This window comes from Coloeus monedula (assembly GCF_965178545.1).
Source record: "Coloeus monedula genome assembly, chromosome: 11".
NCBI classification, from domain to species: domain Eukaryota; kingdom Metazoa; phylum Chordata; class Aves; order Passeriformes; family Corvidae; genus Coloeus; species Coloeus monedula.
In genome coordinates, this window is record NC_138791.1 from 1,630,078 (window position 1) to 1,654,878 (window position 24,801).

Consider the following 24,801-nt stretch of genomic DNA (forward strand, 5'->3'; position numbering starts at 1 on the left):
GATTTTTCTTTTTTTTCCAGTAGACTGTGCAGTTCTGTGCAAGGCAGTTTGAAGATGTATCAGGTCAGGATGGTGGGATTCTGCAGAGAACTGCAGCTGCCAGGAGCGTGATTTCAGCTGAGATTACACACAGTGCTGGAAGAGTTGCATGGATGGGACAAAATCTGTGGTGTGGCACCATTTGTGCCAGCACAGGAGCAGAGGATTCTCTGTGCCAGTGATGGTCTGCCTGCAGTTTCATGCTGTGGTTGTGATTTCACCCCCTGTGATTGGAAAAACTCCCGGGTGTTTATGTAGGATATGCTCACAATGCCATCCTCATGCTTGGTGAATGAACACACAGGGTGGGGTGTGCTGGCTGCTGCCTCAGTTCTTTTGAATTTCCTGATGAGGAATCTTTTCCCTGAGTTTCCCAACTGCCCAGCCTTGTTTTCACCGTTTGGATCATTTTCTTCAAGCAGTTTTTACCAAGCTCTGTTTACCCTTTCTTTCAAGCTGCCACATCACCCCTTTGCACAGACCAGAACCTGCCTGACTTGTCTCAGGCCAGGGTGGCCTCAATTTAGCCCTTTCATCTGTGGCATACTCAGTCTGGGAGGTGCTGTGGGACCCACACCTCTCCTGACCCCCAGGACACCACTGCCCAGAGCCGGGATGTGGCACTGGTGTGGCATCCCCTCTTCAGCACTGCAGTGCCAGCCAGGCCCCCTCTCAGTGACAGTCGAGAGGCAACCAACATGGCAATTTATTTGGGCTGCAAGATGAAAGGATTTACGTTTTATGAGTCGTAAGTAAAGTAAGCAAAATAAATGAGTTCGTTAAGCCTGTGTTTACCTTTAGCACTTGTTCTTTGTGTAAAAGCCATTTTTTACACTCTGCAGTTCCACACAGAACAAGCAAAATGAGGGCAGATGGACATGGAGATGCTTAAAATGAGAGAGTAGCAGCAGCCTTTATTTTTAACTTATTTAAGTTGAAAGAAATATTTCAAATAAATTAATTCTAGCCTTGAGTAAATGAAGTTTAGAATTCAGAAAGCCCTTCTGTGTCCCTGAGGAGTCCCAGCCACCTGCAGAGGAGAGCAGCAGCTGTGGGGTGCTGATGCTCCAAACCTGACCGTGACCTCTTGTACCGAAGGGGAGCAGTGAGCGCTTCTCAACCAGATTTCTGTGTCGGGTAACCAGCTCAGTACTTCACGCGGGTTTGGCACTTAGGTTTGTAAAAAAGACACCACCTGCTGCCAAAGGGATGGCAGGGGAAAGCGAAGGAGGAAAGGGAATGCCCGGTGTAGGGCAGCGCTCACCGCGCGGCACAGTGCTCTGTCTTTGGCACTTCTTTACGTCTGGAAAGGGCTGCAGGAGTGCGGGGCCGCTCAGGGCAGGGCTGGAGCTGCCGACACCATCCTGCTCCGGCTCCTGACGCACGGGGCACGGGGGTGAGCTTCGATGGATGTTTTGGGGCGATTTCCATGCGCTCGGCGTGCAGCTCAGCACATCCACCAGACCCACGCGGGGATGCAGCGATCCCTGTCTGTGGTCCTGTTCCCCGGCTGGCCCGCACCGCTGCTTTCGCTCCAGGATGGCGATTCAAAGACACCCTGTATGCAGCGAGAGCCGCTCTCCGGTGGGCCGTGCGGCTCATGCAGGAGCTGCCGGCGCGGGGAGGGCACCGCGGGCCTCGCCTGTGGCGCTCCGGGCTCCGCCGCGCCGCAAACCGGACGCGGGGCCGGGGCAGTGAACCCTGAGCGGCTCTATCCCCATCCCCGCGTCCCTGCGAGCGAAGCGCCGCCCGGTGCGGGCCCTGAGCCGTGCCCCGCCCCGGGGCCGGGCCGGGCGCGCCGCGGTGCCGTCAGCGGAGCGCCGAGCGCGGCCGTGAGCTCGGCCATGAGCGCGGCGCTGCTGCAGCTGCTGCGGGCCCTGCGCGCTCCCCGGCCCTGGCCCCGGCCCTGGCCCGGCCCCGCCGCCCGCGGCCTGCGCACGGCCGCGCCCCGCCGCGCCTTCGCCAAGGAGCTGTTCCTCGGCACCCTGCGCAAGGTGGGTCCGCGGGGACGGGGCTGCCCGTGGGGGTCCCGGCGGCGACCGTGTCCGGGGGTCGCTGCCCTTGCACCGGGGGACAGCGAGGAGGGCGCGGCGGGGCCGGCGCTGCCCTGGGGCTGGGGTCACGCCGGGGCTGGCACAAAGCGGCGGCATCGCCCACCTGGGCTCGTGTCCAGCGCTGCCACCAGCGCTCGCAGGGCGTTTTCCAGCCGCTCATCCCCAGCCTGGGGCTGCAGGGGCTGATGTGAGCCCAGGGCAGGACCCGGCCCGTGGCCTGGCTGTCCCTCAGCCCCTGGGTCCAGCCTGGCGCGATGCCCCTGCAGAGCTCCCCGCCCTGACGCGGAGTGGACAAGAGGCGTCTCTGTGTGTCCAGTGCCCCGCAGCTGGAGCCGGGTTAACTGAGTGACCCCTCTGCAGCCCCGCACACAAAACACGCGATGCAGAATGACCCGAACAGCCGGCCCCGAGGAGCTGCGCTGAGCCACAGCCCCCGTACCTGCCCGGCCCGCGGATTCCCCTGGAAACACGAGTGTCTGTGTGCGCCGGGCTCCGCAGAGCTTGTATCGCTTTGTTCTCTGCTTTTGCTTCAAGGATCGAGGCTTTATGCAAACTTCCGCCTGCAGTTTTTGACAGGAAAGACTGAAATTCTTGTCGTGCCTTGAGACGGCACTGGACAAAGAAGTTAAAATCTGAGACAGAACGCTGTATTAGCCAGAGTTTGTTAATGCAAGGCTTAGAGTGTGCTGCATGTACCAGAGATTGCAGGGTGAAGTAGACTGAAAGAAGGAATAACTCAAATCCGCTGAAATGAGTTGAGCAATAAAGCCTCCTGCCACAGACCTTGTCAGGTAAAGTGCTTCAGCAGGCAGCACTCAGGCTGCGTTCAGATACGTCTGGGGGTTTTGTCTCTCAGATTTCAATACAACAGCTTTCTGAAAACCTCCAGCATTTCCCAGGTCCTGAAATTTTGGCGCTGATATTGTTGCTGGGAGTATCCCGAACAGATCTGTGCAGACAGGAGGAGATAAACTCCTCTGTTTAAAAGGCGAAAGGCAGTAAACATTAAAAGTGTGCTTCTCACGTTGTCTCCCACTTCTTGGGTTCCTTGCTGGGGTTTTTTGTCAATTCAAACCTGTCAGGTCGTGCTGCTCCCAGTTTATGACCGGAACACCCTGGTTGTGATAAGGAGTGGTGGGACTCACTCACCTTTGTCCTCGAGGCATTAACAGGTGAGATTTGTTCATGGGCTGAGCTTTGGAAACATTATAACAGTTTGTTGATTTGGATATAAATTAAACTCCTTTTTATAAATGCGTAATAGAGTTACATTGACGAAGCTCGTGGGTGATGAAGGATTTTTGCATCCTTGTAGTTCTTAAAAATCTCTTGATTTCTCCCTTATGTTTCTGTTGTTCAATAACACCTTCTGGTCTGGTTTTGGTGTGTAATAAAGTTGGGTCCTGTGGATCTCTGTTTCTGTTTCAGAACATTTTCCACAATTCTTAATTTGCAGTGTTTTGGAGTCGTTGCAAGGCATGTGTCCTTGAATTTTTATTTAAATTGCATGATTCATGTAGTAAAAATTATTAAATAATTCTCCTGTTTTAGGAAGAAGTTTTCCCATACCCAGAAATTAGCAATGAAGAATTGGCAGAGATCAACCAGTTTGTGGGACCTGTTGAAAAATTCTTCAATGAAGAAGGTATGTTATTATGTTTCTATTAATGCCAGTGATTTAGTGATTACAAAATGATTTAGCTATAGCAGTTGAATAAGATTATTGTAATGAAAACATTTAATTTATGCATTTATTACTACTCATATAGTGATGCTGACTCTACAGCATGTCCATTTATGGCTTTTTATGGTGAGTATTTGGATGTTGATCAGAAGACATAAATTCCAAACCAGAAAAAAAGAGGAACTAAAAACATTCTGGGATAGAGATAGGATTTGAAATTGGTTTCAGCTCAGTTGAATTGTGCTTTCTACCACTTCATATGTTGTGGGTTTTTTTCCTAGAACTTTGTAACTGTCCTGCTCTGCTAAAACTGATTGTAGCAGAATGCAGCAGAGAAACTCAGAAATGCTGGCTCACTGAGGAGTTATGAAAAATCAAAAACATTTATGTTTTTTCAGCATTAGAGTATTAATTCTATTTGGGAAAGGTCTTATTCCCCATCTGCATTCCAGAGAGCATTGCAGGGTGTTCCTTCTGTTAGTGCTGCCATGGATAAGCCAATTCCAGAACAATTGCAGGATATTGGGTTTCACAGACAGCAATTTCTGAGGCAGTTAAGCACTACTGTCTCAGACTTCCCGCAGGCAGAGATACCAGCCCTGCTCTTCCACTGTAGGAGTTTGGAGAAGCCAGTGACTGTCACACATCACCATTTGTGAGATCCAGGTGATTTAAACTGTAAAACTGTAGTGTTGCTCACTGACAGTAAATAAAGAATTTATTCAGATTACAGTTTTTAATTCTTTGCTCTGTTGGGGAGCATAATTCATGGAGTAAACAACGTGATGTTTAGGAGAGGAATAAGAAGGTCAAACTATGGAGTCTTAACTGCAGGTGGAAATTGCTCATCTGTGAATTCCCAGCTATTTCTGTTTAGTTGTTCAGGGTGACTGAGGGGTGTGGTAAAAATAGGTCAGTAGGGCAGCCTTAAACAGCAGCTTGGTGTGATTGGCACTGGGAAGGAAACCCCTCTCAGCAGAGTCAGCTGGGGCTGCCCAGTGACTGGACACCAGGGTGGCTCTGTGTGGGCATCATGGAGCAAGAGGGAGGAACCACCTCCCCCCCTGGAGCAGCTGAGGCCACACCCCAGAAATGGGGCTGGGGCTGTGGGGCTGAAAGGTTAGCACAGGGAACAAAAAGTCTTTTTCAAAATGAGGGTTTTTTTCTCCCAGAAGAACATCAGAGCATCTGGGTGCCTCTCTGTTGTGTTCCCACAGAGGTTCCAGTGCTCTTTCACTGGGGTGACTGGGAGGAGCCCCCAGGATGCTCCATTGCTTTTGCAGAGGCACCTCTTGGGTACTTTTTGGAAGGATGGCTCTGTTCCCTCTGCTGCAGCTTACAGCTTGCCTGAGCTGCTTAATTCCTGTTTGCTTTCACTGCCATGGTACAAAGCAGCTCTTTTAATCCCCCAAGAATTTGAAAAACTCCTGAGAACAAGATTTTCTGATTACCTCATTTATGTACTTTTTTTTTCTTGCATTCACGACCTAGACTTGGTTCAGATAGAAAATCCTGGAAATACCTTGCTTATTCCAGTCTTGGAATCTGCTGACATGCACAACCTGTACACACAGAGGTGTTTGAGAAAACGAAATAAACTCTGGACTTTTCCCACTTCCAAGTTCTTTTCCTGAATATGTCATGAGAACAAACAGGACAGTCAGGCTGAACCTAGAAAGGAATAATTCTTGTGAAGCTGGAGGTGAGAAGTGTGTCTCTCTCTGGTGCCATGAGCTCATGGCTTCTCTAAAGCTGGTTCAGAAGACTGGAGGAAAATTCCAGCAGGGAATTCAGTTCCCCAGGTCTGGGCCCTCAAAAAGTTAGAGATCCCACTGCTGCTGGCTCAGGGCACTCAGTGACCTTGGCCCTGCTGAGGGAACCCTGCAGTGTCACAGCTGCTCTGGGCACTGAGAAGCACAGTGTTAAATGTTAAAACTGTCTGTGTTTGTAGTGGACTCGAAGAAAATCGATCAAGATGCAAAAATCCCACCTGAAACCTTACAAGGGCTGAAGGACTTGGGTCTCTTTGGCATGCAGATTCCAGAGGAGTATGGTGAGTAAATGTCACAGAGGAATAACCCAGTGTATTCAGGGGTGCATTTTGGGGTCTGGCGAAATGTGTCTGGACTGTTCCGTGAGTGGGCGTTTGGCCAGCTGAGGCTTTGTCCTTGGTTACTGAAGGGACACAGCAGCAGGAGTGTGGCTGTGGAGGAGCTCTGCCTGCTTAAGCAAGCTCTTCTAGTCTGCACCATAATTAATATACTTCTAATGAGGTTATTCCCCCTTTTCTGGGCTTTTGGTGGTGCTTGTCGTGTTTTAAAGCCATACCTGATCAGTGCTTCATGCACTGCAGGGTGCTTTTCACTGAGGTTTGTAGTAGTGGCCTCTTTGATTGAAGTGCACAACTTTAGTGGGGACAGTGGAGCTCATGCAGATCATGGAATATTGGCTCTGACACGGGCACCACTGGAATTCCTGTGCCCAGGCTGGATCCTGACCCAGCATGGCTGGGAAAGGGGAAAAGAAGGAAGAGTTTGGAAAGGAGGAGTGTGAGTTTGAATCCACGTGCTCTGAAGAGGAAGGGTGTGTGAGGCCCTGGTGTGAGTTAGTGGTGTCAGGGGAGACGACTCTTGTATTTATTCAGTGTACACACAATAGTGGGACTGTTGAGACATCTGCAGAATGAGGTGTGGGTTATCCTGGCTTGCACCACTGTCCCCAGGAGAAAATTATTAACCTGGACAAAAGATTATCTTGATTAGATTAAATTTTTTAGTCACCAGTATTACATAAAACAGTCTTAAATTACATGGAGCAGGACTTCTGGTCCTGATAGCATAAAATTCTTGAACATTAGTCTCATACTTAGCTTTGATTTATCCTACTTCCTCCAGAAAGCATGTGCTGGTGCCAAGTTTGTTTCTTGGTATATTCTTTTTTTTTTTTTATTAAGGACCTTTTGGAAGGGTTGTGTTTTATCCTTCTCTAGCACCAGTTTGGAAGCCTGCTTGGGAGCTGTTTTGTGTCACTTTTGTAGCTCTCCAGTTAAAAGTGTTACATTCCTGCATTTCTGTACTTGAAATGGGTTTTTTTGGGGGAAGGGGCATGTTCTATGTACTAAAATAAAACCTGGTGCCTGTTCCAGGTGGGCTGGGTCTGTCAAACACCATGTATGCTCGTCTGGGAGAAATCACATCCCTGGATGGCTCCATTGCAGTGACCCTGGCAGCTCATCAGGCCATTGGGCTGAAGGTAATGCTGCTGCTTTAGGTCCAGTGGTTCTGCACGGATTGCATGGAAAAGGTGAAGTGAAAAATGTGAGCCCTGGGTGGAACAAATCAGATTTACTGGAGAAGCATAAATCAGGTTGTTGGTGTCCCCAGCAGCCCCTGCCACTGGTTCAGTGTAAGACTCTTCATGCAGCAGAAAGGCTGGATATGAAGGAGACAAGAAAGTTACTATTAAGATAATTATTCTTAGAAAAACTACTTTAAATGATCCCAAGTTCTTTTTTTTTTTTTAATTGACCAGACTTGTTTAAAGTAGCTAGAATAAATAGAATAGAAAGGAATAAAATATCAGGGGGGTTCAGGTGACAAGGAGGGAGAAAAATCAGAAGAGAGCAACTTTGGCTGGCTGGATGAGGCTGTGTGTTTGGGAGCTTAGAGCAGAAAACTCATCCAAAAGCAAGTGTGTGAATTTTGAACTTTAATACAACCATAGGTATTTACCTTTTAGTGGTGGATGGATGGTAGAATGAAGCTTGAAACCACAGTAGGTTCATTATAGCAAGAGGAAATTCCTCTTGGAATTTAGCAGACAATGCTAATGACAAATATTTTAATGTCTGAAAAATAATGCAGTCTGTTGTTTATTAAACTGTCTCTTGCCGTGCCATAAAATTTGCCAGCGAAGCTTTCTGAACATGGCAGGGCTTGTCAGCCCCATTTCTTTTTCCACAGGGTGATTGATGCTGCAAAGTTCTCTGTTGCTTGTTTCTGCAGGGGATCCTCATTGCTGGCACCGAGGAGCAGAAGGCCAAGTACCTGCCCCGGCTGGCGTCGGGGGAGCACATCGCTGCCTTCTGCCTCACCGAGCCTGGCAGGTGCTGCTGCTGCCCCACAGCTCCAGAATGGGCTTCCTGCTTTATCTGCATTGCTTAACAGCTTCCATCTTCATTATATGGGGCCTGTGGCTTCAGTATATCCATCAAGGCTTTATTTTTTAAAGGACCACTCCAGACTGTGTAATTACTCTTTCCCCAATGTGCTGCTTTTGGCAGTTTCCATGAAATCCCTGACTCTTGTTGTTCCCATCCCAGGAATTCATTTACTTAATTTCTTCAATGAATTGAAAGGATGCTTTGTGCTACGCCAGAAATAATGTGCTGTGACTGTTTAGGATGCTTTCAGTTCTTACTCAGAATACAAAGCCCTATATTGAAGGAGCTACCAAAAATAAAAGGAATAATATTGGTGTTTAGAAGAGGCACCTTTGTAGCAGCAACTTCAGTTCAAAGATAGGTTTGTTTATTTATTAGTTACTAATTGACTGGTACTAATGCTGCAAGCTGTTAAGTGCAGAAGAGGGACAGTTTGCTGCAAAGCACACAGGAGATGGTTTGCTGTATGTCTGTGGAGGGAACTGAGACCAGCTGAGTGTTTGAGTCTTGCTTGTCCATGCAGAAAAGAGTTTCAGATTGCAGTCTGAACTTGTGTCTGCTCAAGTGGCTTGCAGTCAGCCTTTGATTTACTTGATTTTCGTGTTGCTGTGGGGTAGGTATCTCTCAGACATCAGTGATGGTTTTTTCCAAGGTCCTAAGCTGGGCTTGGACCCTCTCAAAGCTGTCCCAGTTGCAGGTGAAAGTTAAACCAGCACAGAGATTTTAACCAGGTGACCATTGAAGGGACTCGGGAGTAGCACACAGGAAAAAAACAAGGGCTGAGCATGTTCTGAAATTCCTCTTACATCTGTCTTACCCCAGGGATTTTTAAAAAGGTTGCTGGTCTTAGTAACTTCACCTTCAGTCTTCTGAGAGACTGCAGTTCTAGAGCACAGAAGTAATCATCTTTAGAATTGCTAAGTTTTAGCAATCTGATCCTATTAAAATACCAGCTGAGATCTGGCTGTTCTGAGAGCTTAGCACTGACCGCAGCTGAAGAGCCCCAGCGAGTCCCTGGGTATCCGAATTTGTGGGGGAGGAAGCTTCTTTCAGGGGGGAGGTTGAGCTGCTGGTTACAGTATGGAGCAAGGTGGTGACTGAAGCAGGGTGTGAACCTTCAATCACAGGATGGAAACTTGTGATTGTGGTGGTGTCATTCACTCCTGATTTTCTCCTTGATGTACCCAAGTGCTCATTGATGGAGGCTGTCACATGGTTATTTTTCATTCCTGTTGAGCCTCTTTTTACCTGGGATGTAGAACAGGGTGTGAATTTTTGAGGAATGGCTTAGACATTTTAAACTTTACGTGTTTTAGAGTGACAGGCTCATTTTGTGTTCACATAGCTCAAAGTGTAGCTCCAAAAAGTTGCTTTTGTGTCATTCTGCACATTCTGGTCAGGTCATAACATGGTAATGAGCAGAAATGTCCCCTCAGGTACCTTTTAGAGCTGTTCAATCTAGTGACCTTCCTTGTTAGTTAAAAGCTAAAGTTGATATACTGCTATCTAATAAACCCTCCTTTTTAAAGGATGGGAAGAGGGCAAACATGCAGGTTTGGGTTTTTAAAGCGTTTTTCTTTAAACATTAATAACTTGTTTGTTTTCTAGTGGGAGTGATGCTGCATCCATCCAGACAAGAGCAACCCTGAGTGAAGATGGGAAATACTTCCTGTTAAATGGCTCCAAGGTACCCACCCGCAGACTGGGAATGGGAAATTTGTTACAAGTGTGTGGGAAGTGTCCTTGTCTTTTGCATCAGTCTGGAACTGGGAGGTTTCCAAGCTAGAGGAGAGTGACCCTTGTTGGGTTAGGCACAAAGAGAACAGAAAATCACTGTTAGGGAATTACTGCATTAAGCTCGTGTAAGAAAAATAGAAAACCAGCCCGGGTTCCTTCTCCATCACCCATTTACGGGTTCAGCTTCAGGGAGGGTTGGGTAATTAGTTAATCAGCCCCCTCTATGACAGCTTAGGTAAAAAGAAACCTAAATCTGTATTTTGCCATCTCTTCCTTCTTCAGGCTAGATTTTAGGAGAAAACTTGATATTTCATTAGAAATAGAGCCGCTTGCAAGCTTTCTGCTGAAAGAAGCAGTGGCAAAAGCCAGTCTTGAAGAGATGTAGAGATGTCCTGGATCAGCAGTATTTCATGCATTGGAGACTTTTCTGTAGTTGTTGATCCATTTGTAGTGTGAAGAGTCCCACCCTGGGGGAGAGGCTGATCAGAGACTTTCTCAGGAGGGTTAAATAATTTTTGGGCACAGGGTTTGTCCAGTCTGCACTGCTCTTGTATCCCTCATGTGCCATCAGCTGTGGGATGTACCAGCTTTTGTGGAAATGCACTGTGGATTTTAATTTCACTCATGTTGGTATTACAACCTGGATTTAGAGTTGCTCTGACCTTACCATGTGTGGTCAGCTCCCCTCAGAGATGTGCTCACACTGAAGCAGGCACTCATTAGGATTGAAGGAAGGAGCAGCAATTTTTCAGCACTCTGTTCTTTGCCCAGTCTCTTACAAAACCCTTGGGAACTGTGCTCCCAAAATCAGCATAGTTACATTTCTTACACATCTTCTCTCTCTCAAAACAGGTCTGGATCTCCAATGGTGGCCTTGCAAGTATTTTCACAGTGTTTGCCAGGACAGAGGTTGTGGATAAAGATGGGCAGGTGAAGGATAAAATCACTGCTTTCATCGTGGAGCGGGACTTTGGGGGCGTCACCAACGGGAAGCCCGAGGATAAATTAGGCATTCGAGGCTCCAACAGTAAGAACCACTTAAAACTGTTAGCAGAAATTGTTTTAGAAGTTTAATGTTTTATTTTGGTTAGGTCCATCTGCATTCAGAGGCAAATCAATATGTGTTCCATGTTACAGTGTAAGTTTCATGTTTCTGTAGGTGGCTTTTCCTAAGAGTCCTTCCTGACACAGGGTCTGAAATAAGAAATCTGTACTGGGGAGTTCATTCACTGTGCAGGGAAAGAAATCACTCAGGAGATCCAGTGGCCAATAGGTTTAATTTAGAAGTCCACTTTCATCAGCTCTTAAGCTTATTAGTGATTGCAGCTTTTCACCATCTGTCTTTTGGACTTGACTGCTCAATCAGTTCCTTAGAACTAAAACAAGATAAAGACAAAACTGTGCTTCTCGGTTTGCACAATGTACATTCATTACATTTTTAATACTTTACATCAGTAATTGATGTCAGCTACAGCCTTTTGCCAAATTCTCACTTCCTTGGCAAAGCATGGGTAATTCTGTCATAAACAATGCATTGGGAAGATTTCATTTCTTGCTACAAATAGTGACTTATGTTCCTGAGTGTCTTTTAAATATTTCTACGTCATACTTGAGCAAGTGTTAATTCTGTTTCAGCCTGTGAAGTACATTTTGAAAACACCAAAGTGCCTATAGAGAATGTAATTGGAGAAGTTGGAGGGGGATTTAAGGTAAGCAGTGGAGAATAACTACTGGTGGTTTTTAAAAGCCTGAAGGAGGGTGTGTTCCCCCCTGTACTGAAGTTTCCTCGTGGGTGGTGTGAACACTACCACACTAAAGGATACTGGAGGACAGACTCCTCCACTGCTGTGTAAATTGGTGTCACTGGACAGTGCACAGTGTGCCATAACTGCAGATTTCTGTGGGTTTCTTCTCAGTGCAGTCACAGAGCTGGTTCTGCTCTTTGCTGGGCTCTGGATTGTTTTTTGTGGTGTCCCTTCAGAAAAGGGAGTGACTTCAGCTGCCCTTCTGACCTGAATGGGCGACGTGTCCTCTGCTGGTTCCTCCAGCAGAGTGTGGAAAGGGACAGAGAGGAATGAGTGTCACAAGGAATGGTTGGAGGCAAGCCCAGGTCCAAGGTGCCCTGGCTGTCAGGTGGTTCTCCAGGGCTGGATAGCTGCACAAGGAAATGCTGGCAGGACACCAGGAAAGATACCACAGATACCACTTGACACAGGTGGTGTAACCCTTCTCTGAGAGTGACCTGGGGGTTTGCAAAACTGCTCTTACTCCTCTGTTTATTACTCCTGCTGGAGCAGGCAAATGCAGGCCTAAGTGCTAAATTAAATAATCTTCTTTAATATAGTAGAGATTAAAAGAAGATTTTTATGGTGTCTTCCTGAGATAGTTACCATGAGTTAAAATGTAGGACAGTGACTTCTTTCTTAACAGGCTTTGACCTGAGTCACCCATGCTGAGAAACAGCACCACCAGATTCCAGAATCTATTTTTGTACATTGTTGAGTTGTGTTTCATTTCTACACCTTCATTCACGTTCCCTTCTGTGGTATGTTGCTGAAAGGAATCTGAGGCAGAGAGCAGCCATCACAGGTCAGCTGCAGGAAGAAATGTTGTGTCTTTCTTCTTCATCTCATTAACTGGAGCAGTGCTGTCTAGCTGAAATGTTGTTTACCAGTGCAGATAAATACATTTTTATCTACATTTTACCTTCATGTAGTTAGAATAGAGATTATTTCCAAGTCAGTGGATCATCTATTTCAGATATAAAATTGGAGGTAGTGGGTGACAGGAAAAGCCCAGTTTTGAAGCATTTTCCTTGGGATGCTGAGTGCTGTGGTGGCTGATGTGAGGGCACGTGTCCCAGGACTGGGAGTGGGCCCCAGTGAGGAGTGAAATCCAGGGAAGCACTGAGGCAGGAGGCAGTGACCAGTGTGGCTATAAGGAGAACATGGCCTAAACCCCATCCATTTCTTCACAGGTTGCCATGAATATCCTCAACAGTGGAAGATTTAGCATGGGCAGTGCATCTGCTGGAATGATTAAAAAATTGATAGGTGGGTGAACTGGGTGCTCTGGATTGCTGGGTGCCACAGAAACTGCTCTGCCTGAGGCAGACAATGCAGGACATTCAAATGGGAACATGAGCCTTGATCTTGTCCCAACATACTCTGACATCTTTAAAATACATTTTTGTAAAATAGTTACTAAAAGTCTGTTTGCAGAGGATTTGAAATAAAGATTTTTTCCTTTCATAAAGTGTAGGTTCAGTTCATAGAGTGGGAGGTTATTGCCTCTGTTGATTTCCCTGAGGTAAAGTGTTCTTCCCAATAAAAAAAACCTCTGTACTATTGTTTTTAGAAGTTGTAGTCTCCCCTAGAACCTCCCACCTGAGTAACTGGCTCAGAGCTACACACAGTAATTAGGAATAAAAGTGTTTAGCCAAAACAGTAACAGAGATCCCTCTAATCAATTAGCACCAAAATTGATTACCTCTCTAAGAGTACAGGTCACACCTCTGGTTCCAAATCCCTTGACAGGCTGGTCCCAGACTTGATCAACACCATCATTGTGAGGGTGTTTTTCACAAAGTGCTGCTTCTGGAGCAGCCAGGGGGTTCCTGGGCATAGACTGGAGCATCACCATCCAGAGAAAGACACCAGCAGCAGGAATGGTCTGTCACAGCCCTTCTGAGATGGATTTGTTTTTCTTTCTTTAAAGAAATGACATCAGAGTATGCTTGTACCAGGAAACAATTCAATAAGAAACTCAGCCAGTTTGGATTAATTCAGGTAACAAAAAATGAAACACCTAAATCTCTGTGCTGAGTGCCAGATTGCACTGGGGGTATTTTGGCTGTACTGGTTTAAAGGATTTGCTAGGAATTTGTGTGAACTTGGTGCTGACTTCTGTACACTGATCTTTTAAATGATAAGTGATAGAATGATAAATGTATAAAAATATCTTTTATTTCATGATTGTTTTGAAGTGGTACTTTTTATTGATTGATTTGGTGATGTTAAACATATGAAAACTGCAGTTGTTTTTAAGTTTGAGGGTTGACTGTGGGCTTTTGCACCTGAACTTCTGTATGATTCCTCACGTTGCCATCTGCCAGGAGAAGTTCTGTTTGATGGCTGTGAAAGCCTACGTGATGGAGAGCATGGCTTACCTGACTGCAGGGATGATGGACAAGCCAGGCTTCCCAGACTGCTCCGTGGAGGCTGCCATGGTCAAGGTAAGCAGAGCTGGGGAAGGGCTCTGTGTTCAGTCTGCACTGCTGAGGGCTCAGGGGCTACATTTGGACAGGTGATAGAAGCCCTTCAGCCAGATGAAATAATGGATATTGCTCTGTCTGTATCCCACCGCCTCCAACTCACAATTTTGTCACCATGAGAAATAAAACCTGCAGGTTGAGAATATCAGAGCTCTCCTGAGCTGGGGTCTCAGGAGGCCTCACATGAGCACGGGGACACTCAGCCACAGCTCCAGCTGCCAGCCTGGCCAAGCTGCTGCTGTCCCAGCTTTCCCAGGGAGCTGTTGGCAGAGCAAACCCTGGGAATATCCAGGCTGTGGCTGCCAGGGTGTCCTGCACGGTGTGGTCACTGCAGAAAACTCCTGCTCTGGGCTCCAAACAAGCAGCTACACCTGCTGTGCCAGTGTGGGGCTGCCCCTTTCCCTGGAATGTGCCCTTTTGGAGACTGCCTTGTGCATTGCAAGGGCACTGGTTGAGTTTGACCAAACACCCTGGGCCACAGGGACACTGTTCAGGCAAGTTAAGGGGACTGCTGTAACACAGTAGAAAATCCTGCAGCAGTGCCCTGTAGATACCCTGCTCTGGGGTTGTATCCTGTGTTTATTGGTGTTTTATTATCTACTCTCTGGTGATTAAACCCTGTGCTGTGGCAGGTGTTCAGCTCTGAAGGTGCCTGGGCGTGTGTGAGTGAGGCACTGCAGATCCTTGGAGGCCTTGGCTACATGAAGGACTATCCCTACGAACGCTACCTCAGGGACACCAGGATACTGCTCATTTTTGAGGCAAGTACCAGGATTTTTACTGCAAACTGCACAGTCTGTAAAGGTGAGCACAAACCTGAGGGTTTGGTTGACCAAGGCTTCATTCCTTCAGCTGCAAAGTCTGTGACAGAGTAAGACTGGAGAACTGACCTTGTTTTCTTTGGAGGTACCAATAGTAGTTCCCTATAGTGAAACAAGCTATGATGGCTTTTATAGTGTGACCACAGTGTGACTTACAGCAGTAAGCTTTCCTCTTGTGTGCTTCTCACAAGTGAAGTAGGGAAACTCATAAAAGATCAGCTTAGAAGGTTAATTAACTTATTGATGGGCATTTATATTAAAAAAAAGGTTGGTTCCGAAGTTTGTTTTCTCTCCAAGCTGGAGTGACCATTGTGTGCACATCAGAGCCACTACCAGACTTGATTTTAACTCAGCTCATTTTGAGCAGTTTTACAGCTATTTAAGTGTTCCTTCACTGGAACAATGCAGAACTTTTTTCACTCAAAATGCATTTAGTCTGGTTTCTTTTTCATTGGGATACATTTGTGTGTTTAATAATGAGGAGCCCAACTTCTGCACAGCCACATGAAATCAGAATTAAAACTGAGATAAAGCACATAGCAGCAATTTATGGGTGGGAAGAGTCATCCCGGGATACTGGAACTGTGGGAAGGGCACAGGGGCCCAACAGACCTGCTTGGAAAACACTATTGCAAATTTTGTAGTTACCCAGCTGTCTCACTTTCTCTTCTGTTTTCTCCAGGGAACCAATGAAATCCTGAGAATGTACATTGCACTGACAGGGCTGCAGCATGCAGGCAAGATCTTAACTGACAAAATTAAGTATGTTCTTATTTTTTGTTAATAGTTTCTTAATAAATTAAACAAAATGTGGTCACTTTGTAGATAAGAGGGGAAACTGTAGGAAAAATGCAGAATTTTCAGTGTATTGCCTGTAAATGTTCAGTGTTACAGGGTCTCTTTGTCTTTTTAATGGGATGGTTCATAGCTTTAGGAGTCGTGGCATTTAATGCATTTTGTCTTAGACTTTTACACAAGCTGTAATTACTTCCTACAAGACCAGTAATGAATATTTTGTATCTGAATGGAGTTGTATTGGCACAACAGCTGCATTGTGCATATTGAGAGCTGGTCTCTGGAATTCCTTGTGGGTGTCTTGGAGAGGAGCTGATGGCTTGGTAATTCATGGGCAAACTGCAGGTGTTTTGCTAAAGCATTTGGAATTTCAGCTGGTTATGTCTGAACCTCGTGGAATTTCCTTAACAGCTGTTCTTTCCCCAACATTTCAGAGCAATCAAGAAAGGAAACGTGGGAGTGGCCCTGGGGGAGTTCCTGACCAGGTTACAGGACACCCTGGGCAGGAAGGTGGATTTGGGGCTTGTAGGTGACCGTGGGGTGGTGCATCCCAGCCTCCAGGTAAGGGCCTCAGTGCTGAGCTTTCGTGTTTGTTCCTTTTACTGCTTGTCACAGCTGGATCTCCTGGTTTTGCAAAACACAGTGTGTGCTTAGGAACAGTGAGATTTTCCAGTGTAAGCTGATGTTGACACCATGTCAGGGTAAGAAGTTACAGTTACTGTACTGGTATCAAGGGAGAATGAAGGCTGGATTAAATCTGTATTTATGCCAAATCCAGGTTTAGATCCATCTGGGTCATTTGCATAAATTGAGCCTTCATCATATTAAAGTCTCTGTAATGGTCTGTGGCTGCCCTTTGTGGTAAGGTCAGTCACAAAACACAGGGGCTTTTCCTGTTTAATTGTAACAGAGTTTCAGGTAGGAATTTCTGTGAATTTCACATACCCATACTTGCTTAATCACTTAGGAAATGGTTTTTATGACCAAAAATTAATGTTCTGTTAGTAGCAAAAAGATAAGGTATATTTTTCATGGGATGTTCTGTTAGTTACTTCTGTCAGCATAAGCCTATAATTAAAGTTATCAAGAGTAAACCAGAAAATTTTAATGCAGGTTTTAGAGAAAGAAAAGTGCCTGTCTGGCTTTCAGCAGCAAAGTGGATGAATGTTAAAAAAAGACTGGTGCTTACCAAGAGAAAATCCAGTGTCCTGTTTAAAGGGGGTGAGGATGTGCTGCTTCTTCTGTTATAAAACTACTCAAATTGTTGTATTTCCTGTTCTGTTTCATAGGAGAGTGCCAAGAAACTTGAAGAAAACATTTATTATTTTGGAACTACAGTCAGGGGCCTGCTAAGTAGGTTTGGCAAGGTAACGATTTATTTTGTCTGCTGTCTTTGTTACTGAATAGTTTATCCTCGGGGCCCCACTGGAACCTGCAGGGGACTGTGTGTGGCAGGAGCCAGCACTTCCTTCACACCTTCTCACTGAGTGTGAGAAAACACAGATATTCTGTACTCAAGAGTAATGAACAAGTTACATTTTTAAAACCAAAACCGAAACACCAGCACCCTCAGTGAATTAGTTGTTTTCTTCTCCTTGTGTAAGCACAAATCCTGCTGCTGCAGGCATTTAGCAAAGTGGTTGAAGGCACACAGCAATTTTACAATTTTACGTGAAGATTGTTAAAAGGTGCAGCTCAGTTAATCCAAAACTAACAATGATAATTTCTGACCCAGGGTAGAACCTGTTTGTGCGAAATAAAGCTGGACCTAAACACAAAGTATGAACGCTGGTATTTGGTAAAAGTTTTAAACTGACAGACTACAAGCTAATAGTGCTTTTTACTCTCCCAGACAATAGTGGAGGAGCAGCTGGTGCTGAAGAGAGTGGCAGATGTGGTGATTAATTTGTATGCGATGACTGCAGCCATCTCCCGGGCGAGCCGCTCCATCAGCATCGGGCTCAGGAACCACGACCACGAGGTGAGTGTCCTCCAGCAGCAGCCATTCCCACTCCATCTGTGCTCCTGGGAGCAGGCAGGCTGTGTTTGTGGGGAATTTACAGCAAACTCTCCCACAGAAGTGCAGCAGAACGTGGCTAAGCCTGCCAGAGTGCAGGAGCCTCTCAGGGGCTCTGCTCACTGAGTTGCTGAGCTGCTCTCAACGTGTTTGAAATACTTCATTGACACAGAAACAGTGAGAGCCTGGTCACAGCTCTGCACGTTCTCTCAAATCTGGTAACACCATGCAGTTCTTCCCAAGCTCCTTTCATTATAGCTCTATTCATTATAACACATAAACACCACAGCATTTGGGCAGTACAGTTTAGGACAGGAAAGTGGTTATTTAGTACCTCATGTGAAGTTTCCTGGTAACAATTATGTTACAGGATGAGCAAATTTGCTAACAATCCAGTGTTAAAACAAATCCAACCTGATGAAGCTTTGGCTTTGGCCTTGAGGCTTTGCTCTGTGTGTGTGAGCCCCTTCCTGCATTGATTCCCAATCAGTCTTGGAGCCAGTTTTGGGTGAAGGCTCACCCCAGCCCTGACCCTTGGCAGCTCTGGGCTCAGAGGGACAGCTGAGGCTGCACTGCACATGACTGGGGTGCAGGGCTCTGTTATCAAAGGGCTTTGAGAAGTTTAAATTACTGTATTTTTACTACACGGTTTTCTTCATGGAATTCATTCATTAGTTTTTTAACTCAGTTTTACACTCCTTTTCCAGGTGCTTCTTACAAATATCTTCTGCACAGAAGCCTATTTCAAGAATAATTATGCCATGACTCAATTAGAAAAATGTAAGTACTATAAAATGAAATAATTTTTACACTCTTCTGTCTTTCACAGACTGTGTTCAACAGTAGGTGGGTTTGATGTGACCAACAGAACAGTTCTGGTCTGCTTTTAATTCAAACAAGGAGCAGAGCTGGAACCTGTTGAAAAGAGACTCTTCATAGCTAAAGCAAACTGCCAGGGTTCTTTTTTTAAGGAACATAAAATCTCTCAGTAGCAAATACCCCTGATAAGTAACTGATTGAAATTAGGGATTTGGACTCTTGGGGAAGTACTGACCAGTTGGGCATTGGCTCTCTGAAACTCAGTCTGTAGTGATCAGTCTTTTTCAGAAGAGAATGTTCTGTTTCTTCCTGGCACTCACGTACTTGCATTTGTATTTGAAAACACTTTTTGGAAGAAATTTAGATCAGCTCTTTATGGTACCTTAGTTGACTTTTCTCTGTTCCTCCACAGATGCCGATGAAAACCTGGATGATTCTATTAAAAAAGCTGCAAAGCAGATCCTGGAGAAGAGGGCATACATCTGCTCCCACCCCCTGGACAGGACCTTCTGATCCCTCCCTGACTGCAGGTACTGATGAACGGAAATCAGAGAGGGATTTGCTGCAGTTCAAGGATTTGACACCTTAAAAAGATCTGTTATTTAATGACTTTACTAAATGTAACTGTATAAAATAAAACTTCTTTCTAACCACAACTTCACAGAAAAAGGGTAAATAAAGAGATTTTATTTAAAGCTCTAGTAACTTTATTAGATGTATATATGTCTGTTCCCCTTGGAGCTGGATAAAGACAGGTGCGGTTTGGATGGAGAGATGTCTTCCCAGGGAAGGGATTGTGTGGTGTCTTCCCAGGGAAGGGATTGTGTGGTTTCTCAGCATCTTTGCACTTCCATCAGCTGCTTATTCACTGAGTAAGTGCTGAAAGACTTGGGGAATCAGAACAGTTCATTTTGGGCGGCACTGCCAGCTCTCATCCAGCAGCACCGTCAGGACATTGAGTTCCCAGTGTGCAGGGATGGTTTTGCTGTCACTGATGTCCATCGGGACTCTGAGCCATTGACCACAACCCTCTGGATGTGAGCCAATTCCTCGGCCTCCAAACTGTGACTCCATCAGATCATAGCTCCAGACGAGGGAGAAGGATGCTGGGTGGGGAACTGTGTCCAGGGCACTGCAGAAGGCTGGAGTGGTGGCAGCCGTAGCTCTTCCCTTGTCCACTGATACAGTCATTCCATCATGGAAGGCCTCTGGGTTGGTCAGGCAGCACAGACCCACTGTGTGCTCCTCAAGGTTTCCTTTTGCATATGAAAGCATTTAAGAGCTTGGGTGGTTTTTTCCCTGTTTTATTAACTGACTCTGTTCTTTGAGGACCACAAAAGAAAGCAGTCCCTTAAATTGCACATGAAGAGCAAACGGTAAAGGAAAGGCTTCACCTTTCCCATGAAAGAGAAGGGCTGCGTTAGCCATGGCCCCCCAAGGTGCCAAACTGGGCTCCAGCTGGGAAGCTGCCGACAGGAGGGAATCTTGCACTTGTCTCCAGCCAGAGCTCACTCACTCCTCAGCCTCGTGGGCTGTGGCTGAAAGTGCCTGAGGAGCTCAGAAGTCCTTGGTTGTGATCTCCCATTGTTCTGAGGGCATGTGAGCTGTCTCTGCCCCTGTCCCAGTGCCCAGAACACAGGGTAGACCTCTGAGCTTGAGTTGGGGGGGCTGTCTTAGCCCTTGGACTGAGCTGCCGTGCAGGATGAGCTCCCTCCCCAAAAAGGAAAATTCCAGCCTTGAGGTCCATCCACACCCATGAGGTCACAGCAGGCTCTGAAGTCACAGCAGGCTCTGAGGTCAGAGCAGGCTCTGAGGTCACAGAGGTCCCAGAGCCCTGCGCTTGCACAGCACCACAGCGACCGAGCAGTCCGTCGGTCACCACAACTGTTGCGGCAGCAGCGGCGGCGGCAGCAGCGGTGCTGACCTTGGCACAGCAGTGTCAGGACTGTGGTGGCAGCGAGAGCTGCGGGACTGGCTGAGGGCAAGGCACCATGGCCCTTGCTCTGCGCCTCTTGCTCCTGCTCCTGCTGGCAGTGGCCCTGCCTGCCAGGGCTGCCCAGGCTGCTCCGATGGGAGCGCGGGGAGCAGGTGAGCCGGCGGCCGGGCTCCCCCTTCCCGGGACAGCGCTCCCTTCTCCCCGGGAAGCGTGGGGGAGGGTTTTCCCCAGGCCTGTAGGGAGGGCTTCTGTGGTGGGAGTGGGAGAGCCCTGAGGGGCCCTGGGCTGCTCCAGCCGCCCCTCCTGGGATGTTGCCCAGGGCCTGCAAAGAGGGACGAGAGGGACCAGGAGCCAGCCCAGAGCTCCCCAGGCCCCTCTGCAGCTTTGGCCATGTCCATTGGCATCTGGCTCCCAGGGCCTTGCCCAACCCCCTTGCAGTGTCCGGTTCCCTAAGGCAGAAGGGGATCCCAGCACACCGTGGAATGGTTCTGATCTCTGCTCCCTTCTAGACTGGGATCAGGACATGGATTATCTGGAAGTGCTGGCAAATGATGGTGTGAAGATCTTGGAGAATGCTGGAGGCAAGTTCTCAATGTCCCTTTTTAGTGACACAATGATCAGTGTCACTGTGGCAAGACCTCACTCAGGTGCCACTCTCGTTAACATCACCTCAAGGCCGAAGGATTCTGGAAACCTTGCCCTGCTCCCTTCTCGAGCCCTGAGTGATCCCCCAGGGTCGCTGTCGGGGGAGGAAGGAGCATTTAGCTGTCAGTCTTCTTGCCGTGTGCAATGCCAGTTGCTCCTTGCGTGTGCTCTGTGCAGCCCCGGAGAAGAGCAGAGAGGGAAGGGGCCGGGCCCAGGGCTGTGGCCCGGGGCGCTGTGCCCGGCGCGGCTCCTCTGCCGGCCCCAGGGAGCCTGAGGATGTCAAACAGTGCCAGGGGAGCTGTTCTGTCCTTACTTTCTTTGCAGCTGAACCTGTTGGTGAAGCAGCTTCCCAGCCCATGTCCACGACTGAGCCTCAGGGAGAAGATGAGGGTAGGTCAGGGCCTTTCCCCTGGGAGAGCTGCCAGCTCAGAGCCCAAAGGTGGCCAGCGGGGCATCGCTGCAAGGTGCCAGGACACAGCTGTGCCCGTGTGTGCCCTCGCCCTGCGGGATCCCCTCCCCGCTCCTGCAGCTCAGTGCTGCCCATGCAGAGCAGCAGAGATGACAGAAGCTTCTCTGGCTGTTGAGTTACAGGTGTGTCTGCAGGGAGGACTTCTCCAGCTCCTTTGCTGGTTTCTGCACCCAAGCCTGGCTCCCATCGCAGGGGTGAGTAGTGAGTCCCTGCTGACCCCACAGGCTGAGCACTGGTTTTGTGGGATTCATTCATCTGAAATGGAACAACTTTCTGTTAAGGTCCTCCAAAAGGAAAGACCCAAGCTAAAGGAGAATATAAAGATCTGAAGCCTTCCGAACTTCTGGACCAGATGCTGAGTGATCTGGAGAGACGGCGTGGTGGGTGCATTTCCCTCAGCCTTCTCCTGAGCCTCAGCAGCCGGGGGCTGTCGCTGCACATCTGCACACGCCGTGCCCGGCACAGGGGAAGGGATCCATGGCAGCCTCGCGGCCCCGCTGCTGCTTTCACGCCCTGCAGGGCTGTTTCCCAGCCTGGCCTGGCTGCAGCTCCTCCCCAGCCTCTGCAGGAAGGCATTTGGCATCAGCTGACAGGGTGCCCAAGCTGCACCACGGGCCATGCACACCCTGAGATCCCCTGCAATTTCCTGGTCTCTGGGTAGATCAGGAGTGGAGGCTCTTTGGAGGAGGGAGGACCCTGACCCAGCCCCAAGAGCCTGGGCATTTTCCTGATCCTGATCCATGTCTCTGACAAGTATTGCCCCCTGAAGATGCCACTCCCCATGGGGAACAGTCCCATCTGACCCAGCTGTCCCTCTTCCTTTCTCCAGAGATGAACCAAAAGACTGTGCTGAAGGCATCATTTCCTGGAGGAAGCAGTGGCTCATTGGCAGCCTCTGCTGCAGGAAGGGAGGCCATGCCAGGCACAGGCACAGGAGGTAATTGCTGAGCCTCTGCACCTGAGCCCTGCTGAGGCTTGAGCTGCCATCTCTGCTGCTGGGCAGTGCTTCCCCTCCTGGGATGTTGCCCAGGGCCTACAAAGAGGGACGAGAGGGACCAGGAGCCAGCCCAGAGCTCCCCAGGCCCCTCTGCAGCTTTGGCCATGTCCATTGGCATCTGGCTCCCAGGGCCTTGCCCAACCCCCTTGCAGTGCCCGGTTCCCTAAGGCAGAAGGGGATCCCAGCACACCAGGGAATGGTTCTGATCTCTGCTCCCTTCTAGATGAGGGTGCTGGGAAGGCTTCTCCCACAGCTTCAACGGAAGGTGGTTTGGAACCCTTGGGAGTCTCTGCAGGTAAGTTCTCAACTGCCCCTTGGAGAATAATCATTGACAACCTGGCAGGAACCAGGAGACAGAAGCTTCTCTGGCTGTTGAGTTACAGGTGTGTCTGCAGGGAGGACTTCTCCAGCTCCTTTGCTGGTTTCTGCACCCAAGCCCGGCTCCCATCACAGGGGTGAGTAGTGAGTCCCTGCTGACCCCACAGGCTGAGCACTGGTTTTGTGGGATCCACGCATCTGAAATGGAGCTACTTTCTGTTAAGGTCCTCTGAGAGGGAGGAACAAACCTACAGGAGTCAAGAAGTCCCTGGAGAATTCCAGACAAGTGGACCAAACCCTGCCTGATCTGGAGAGACGGCGTGGTGGGTGCACTTCCCTCAGCCTTCTCCTGAGCCTCAGCAGCCGGGGGCTGTCGCTGCACATCTGCACACGCCGTGCCCGGCACAGGGGAAGGGATCCATGGCAGCCTCGCGGCCCCGCTGCTGCTTTCACGCCCTGCAGGGCTGTTTCCCAGCCTGGCCTGGCTGCAGCTCCTCCCCAGCCTCTGCAGGAAGGCATTTGGCATCAGCTGACAGGTGCCCAAACTGCACCACGGGCCATGCACACCCTGAGATCCCCTGCAATTTCCCACTCTCCGGGTAGATCAGGAGTGGAGGCTCTTTGGAGGAGGGAGGGCCCTGGCCTATCCCAAAAGTTTATATGATTACGTGATCCTAATCCATGGTTTTGGCAAGTATTGCTTCCTGAAGAAGCCAATACACAAATGGGGAACAGTTCCACCTGACCCAGCTGTCCCTCTTCCTTTCTCCAGAGATGGAAGCAGAGGCTCTGCTGAAGGCGGCGTTTCCCGGAGGAAGCAGTGGCTCTTTGGCAGCCTCTGCTGCAGGAAGGGAGGCCATGCCAGGCACAGGCACAGGAGGTAATTGCTGAGCCTCTGTGCCTGAGCCCTGCTGAGGCTTGAGCTGCCATCTCTGCTGCTGGGCAGTGCGGGCACAGCCCGGGCAAGAGCGGCACAGCACAGAGGAATTCTCCCGAGCAGGCTCAGGGCAGCGGGTACTGAGCAGTCCTGCTGGGCTCCCTCCGTGGGAGACACGTCCCGAAACCTGGGAGCGGCTGCAAGGGCTGCCCATGGTGGGGAAAGGGCAGAGCAGGGCTGCTGTGTGTCCTGACAGGGCCTGGCTCTGTCCCCCTGGGCTGTGGGAGCTGTCCCAGCACAGGGAGGGAGGGGCAGTTGTGGCCCTGCCTGCTGCACATTTCCCAGGGCTCTAGGGAGGGTTTCCACCGTGGCAGTGCTCCGGAGAGCCCTGAGGGGCCCTGGGCTGCTCCAGCCGCCCCTCCTGGGATGTTGCCCAGGGCCTGCAAAGAGGGACGAGAGGGACCAGGAGCCAGCCCAGAGCTCCCCAGGCCCCTCTGCAGCTTTGGCCATGTCCATTGGCACCTGGCTCCCAGGGCCTTGCCCAACCCCCTTGCAGTGCCCGGTTCCCTAAGGCAGAAGGGGATCCCAGCACACCAGGGAATAGTTCTGATCTCTGCTCCCTTCTAGACTGGGATCAGGATATGGATTATCTGGAAGTGCTGGCGAATGATGGTGTGAAGATCTTGGAGAATGCTGGAGGCAAGTTCTCAATGTCCCTTTTTAGTGACACAATGATCAGTGTCACTGTGGCAAGACCTCACTCAGGTGCCACTCTCCTTAACATCATCTCAAGGCCGAAGGGTTCTGGAAACCTTGCCCTGCTCCCTTCTCGAGCCCTGAGTGATCCCCCAGGGTCGCTGTCGGGGGAGGAAGGAGCATTTAGCTGTCAGTCTTCTTGCCGTGTGCAATGCCAGTTGCTCCTTGCGTGTGCTCTGTGCAGCCCCGGAGAAGAGCAGAGAGGGAAGGGGCCGGGCCCAGGGCTGTGGCCCGGGGCGCTGTGCCCGGCGCGGCTCCTCTGCCGGCCCCAGGGAGCCTGAGGATGTCAAACAGTGCCAGGGGAGCTGTTCTGTCCTGACTTTCTTTGCAGCTGAACCTGTTGGTGAAGCAGCTTCCCAGCCCATGTCCACGACTGAGCCTCAGGGAGAAGATGAGGGTAGG

At 48.9% G+C, this 24,801-nt stretch overlaps 1 protein-coding gene across 1 annotated transcript; it reads left to right on the forward strand.

Annotated features, from left to right (window-relative positions):
- Positions 1-1,846: 1,846 nt before the first annotated feature.
- On the forward strand, positions 1,847-19,102 carry ACAD9 (acyl-CoA dehydrogenase family member 9). The gene is made up of 18 exons (XM_082288465.1): positions 1,847-2,033; positions 3,645-3,738; positions 5,729-5,830; positions 6,923-7,029; positions 7,782-7,882; positions 9,548-9,626; positions 10,529-10,703; positions 11,312-11,385; positions 12,654-12,729; positions 13,394-13,464; positions 13,791-13,910; positions 14,582-14,710; positions 15,453-15,532; positions 16,000-16,126; positions 16,855-16,932; positions 17,418-17,546; positions 18,290-18,362; positions 18,814-19,102. The coding sequence occupies exons 1-18, from the start codon at positions 1,884-1,886 to the stop codon at positions 18,912-18,914; spliced, it is 1,866 nt and encodes a 621-aa protein (XP_082144591.1). The 5' UTR covers positions 1,847-1,883; the 3' UTR covers positions 18,915-19,102.
- The last annotated feature ends 5,699 nt before the right edge of the window (positions 19,103-24,801 follow it).

Bases quoted from the DNA above. Each gene is read 5' to 3' on its own strand.
- ACAD9 (XM_082288465.1), top strand. From the start codon at position 1,884: ATGAGCGCGGCGCTGCTGCAGCTGCTGCGGGCCCTGCGCGCTCCCCGG. The intron at 15,533-15,999 runs GTATGTTCTTAT...CCAACATTTCAG, and splicing joins ATCTTAACTGACAAAATTAA to AGCAATCAAGAAAGGAAACG. The intron at 16,933-17,417 runs GTAACGATTTAT...TTACTCTCCCAG, and splicing joins TGCTAAGTAGGTTTGGCAAG to ACAATAGTGGAGGAGCAGCT.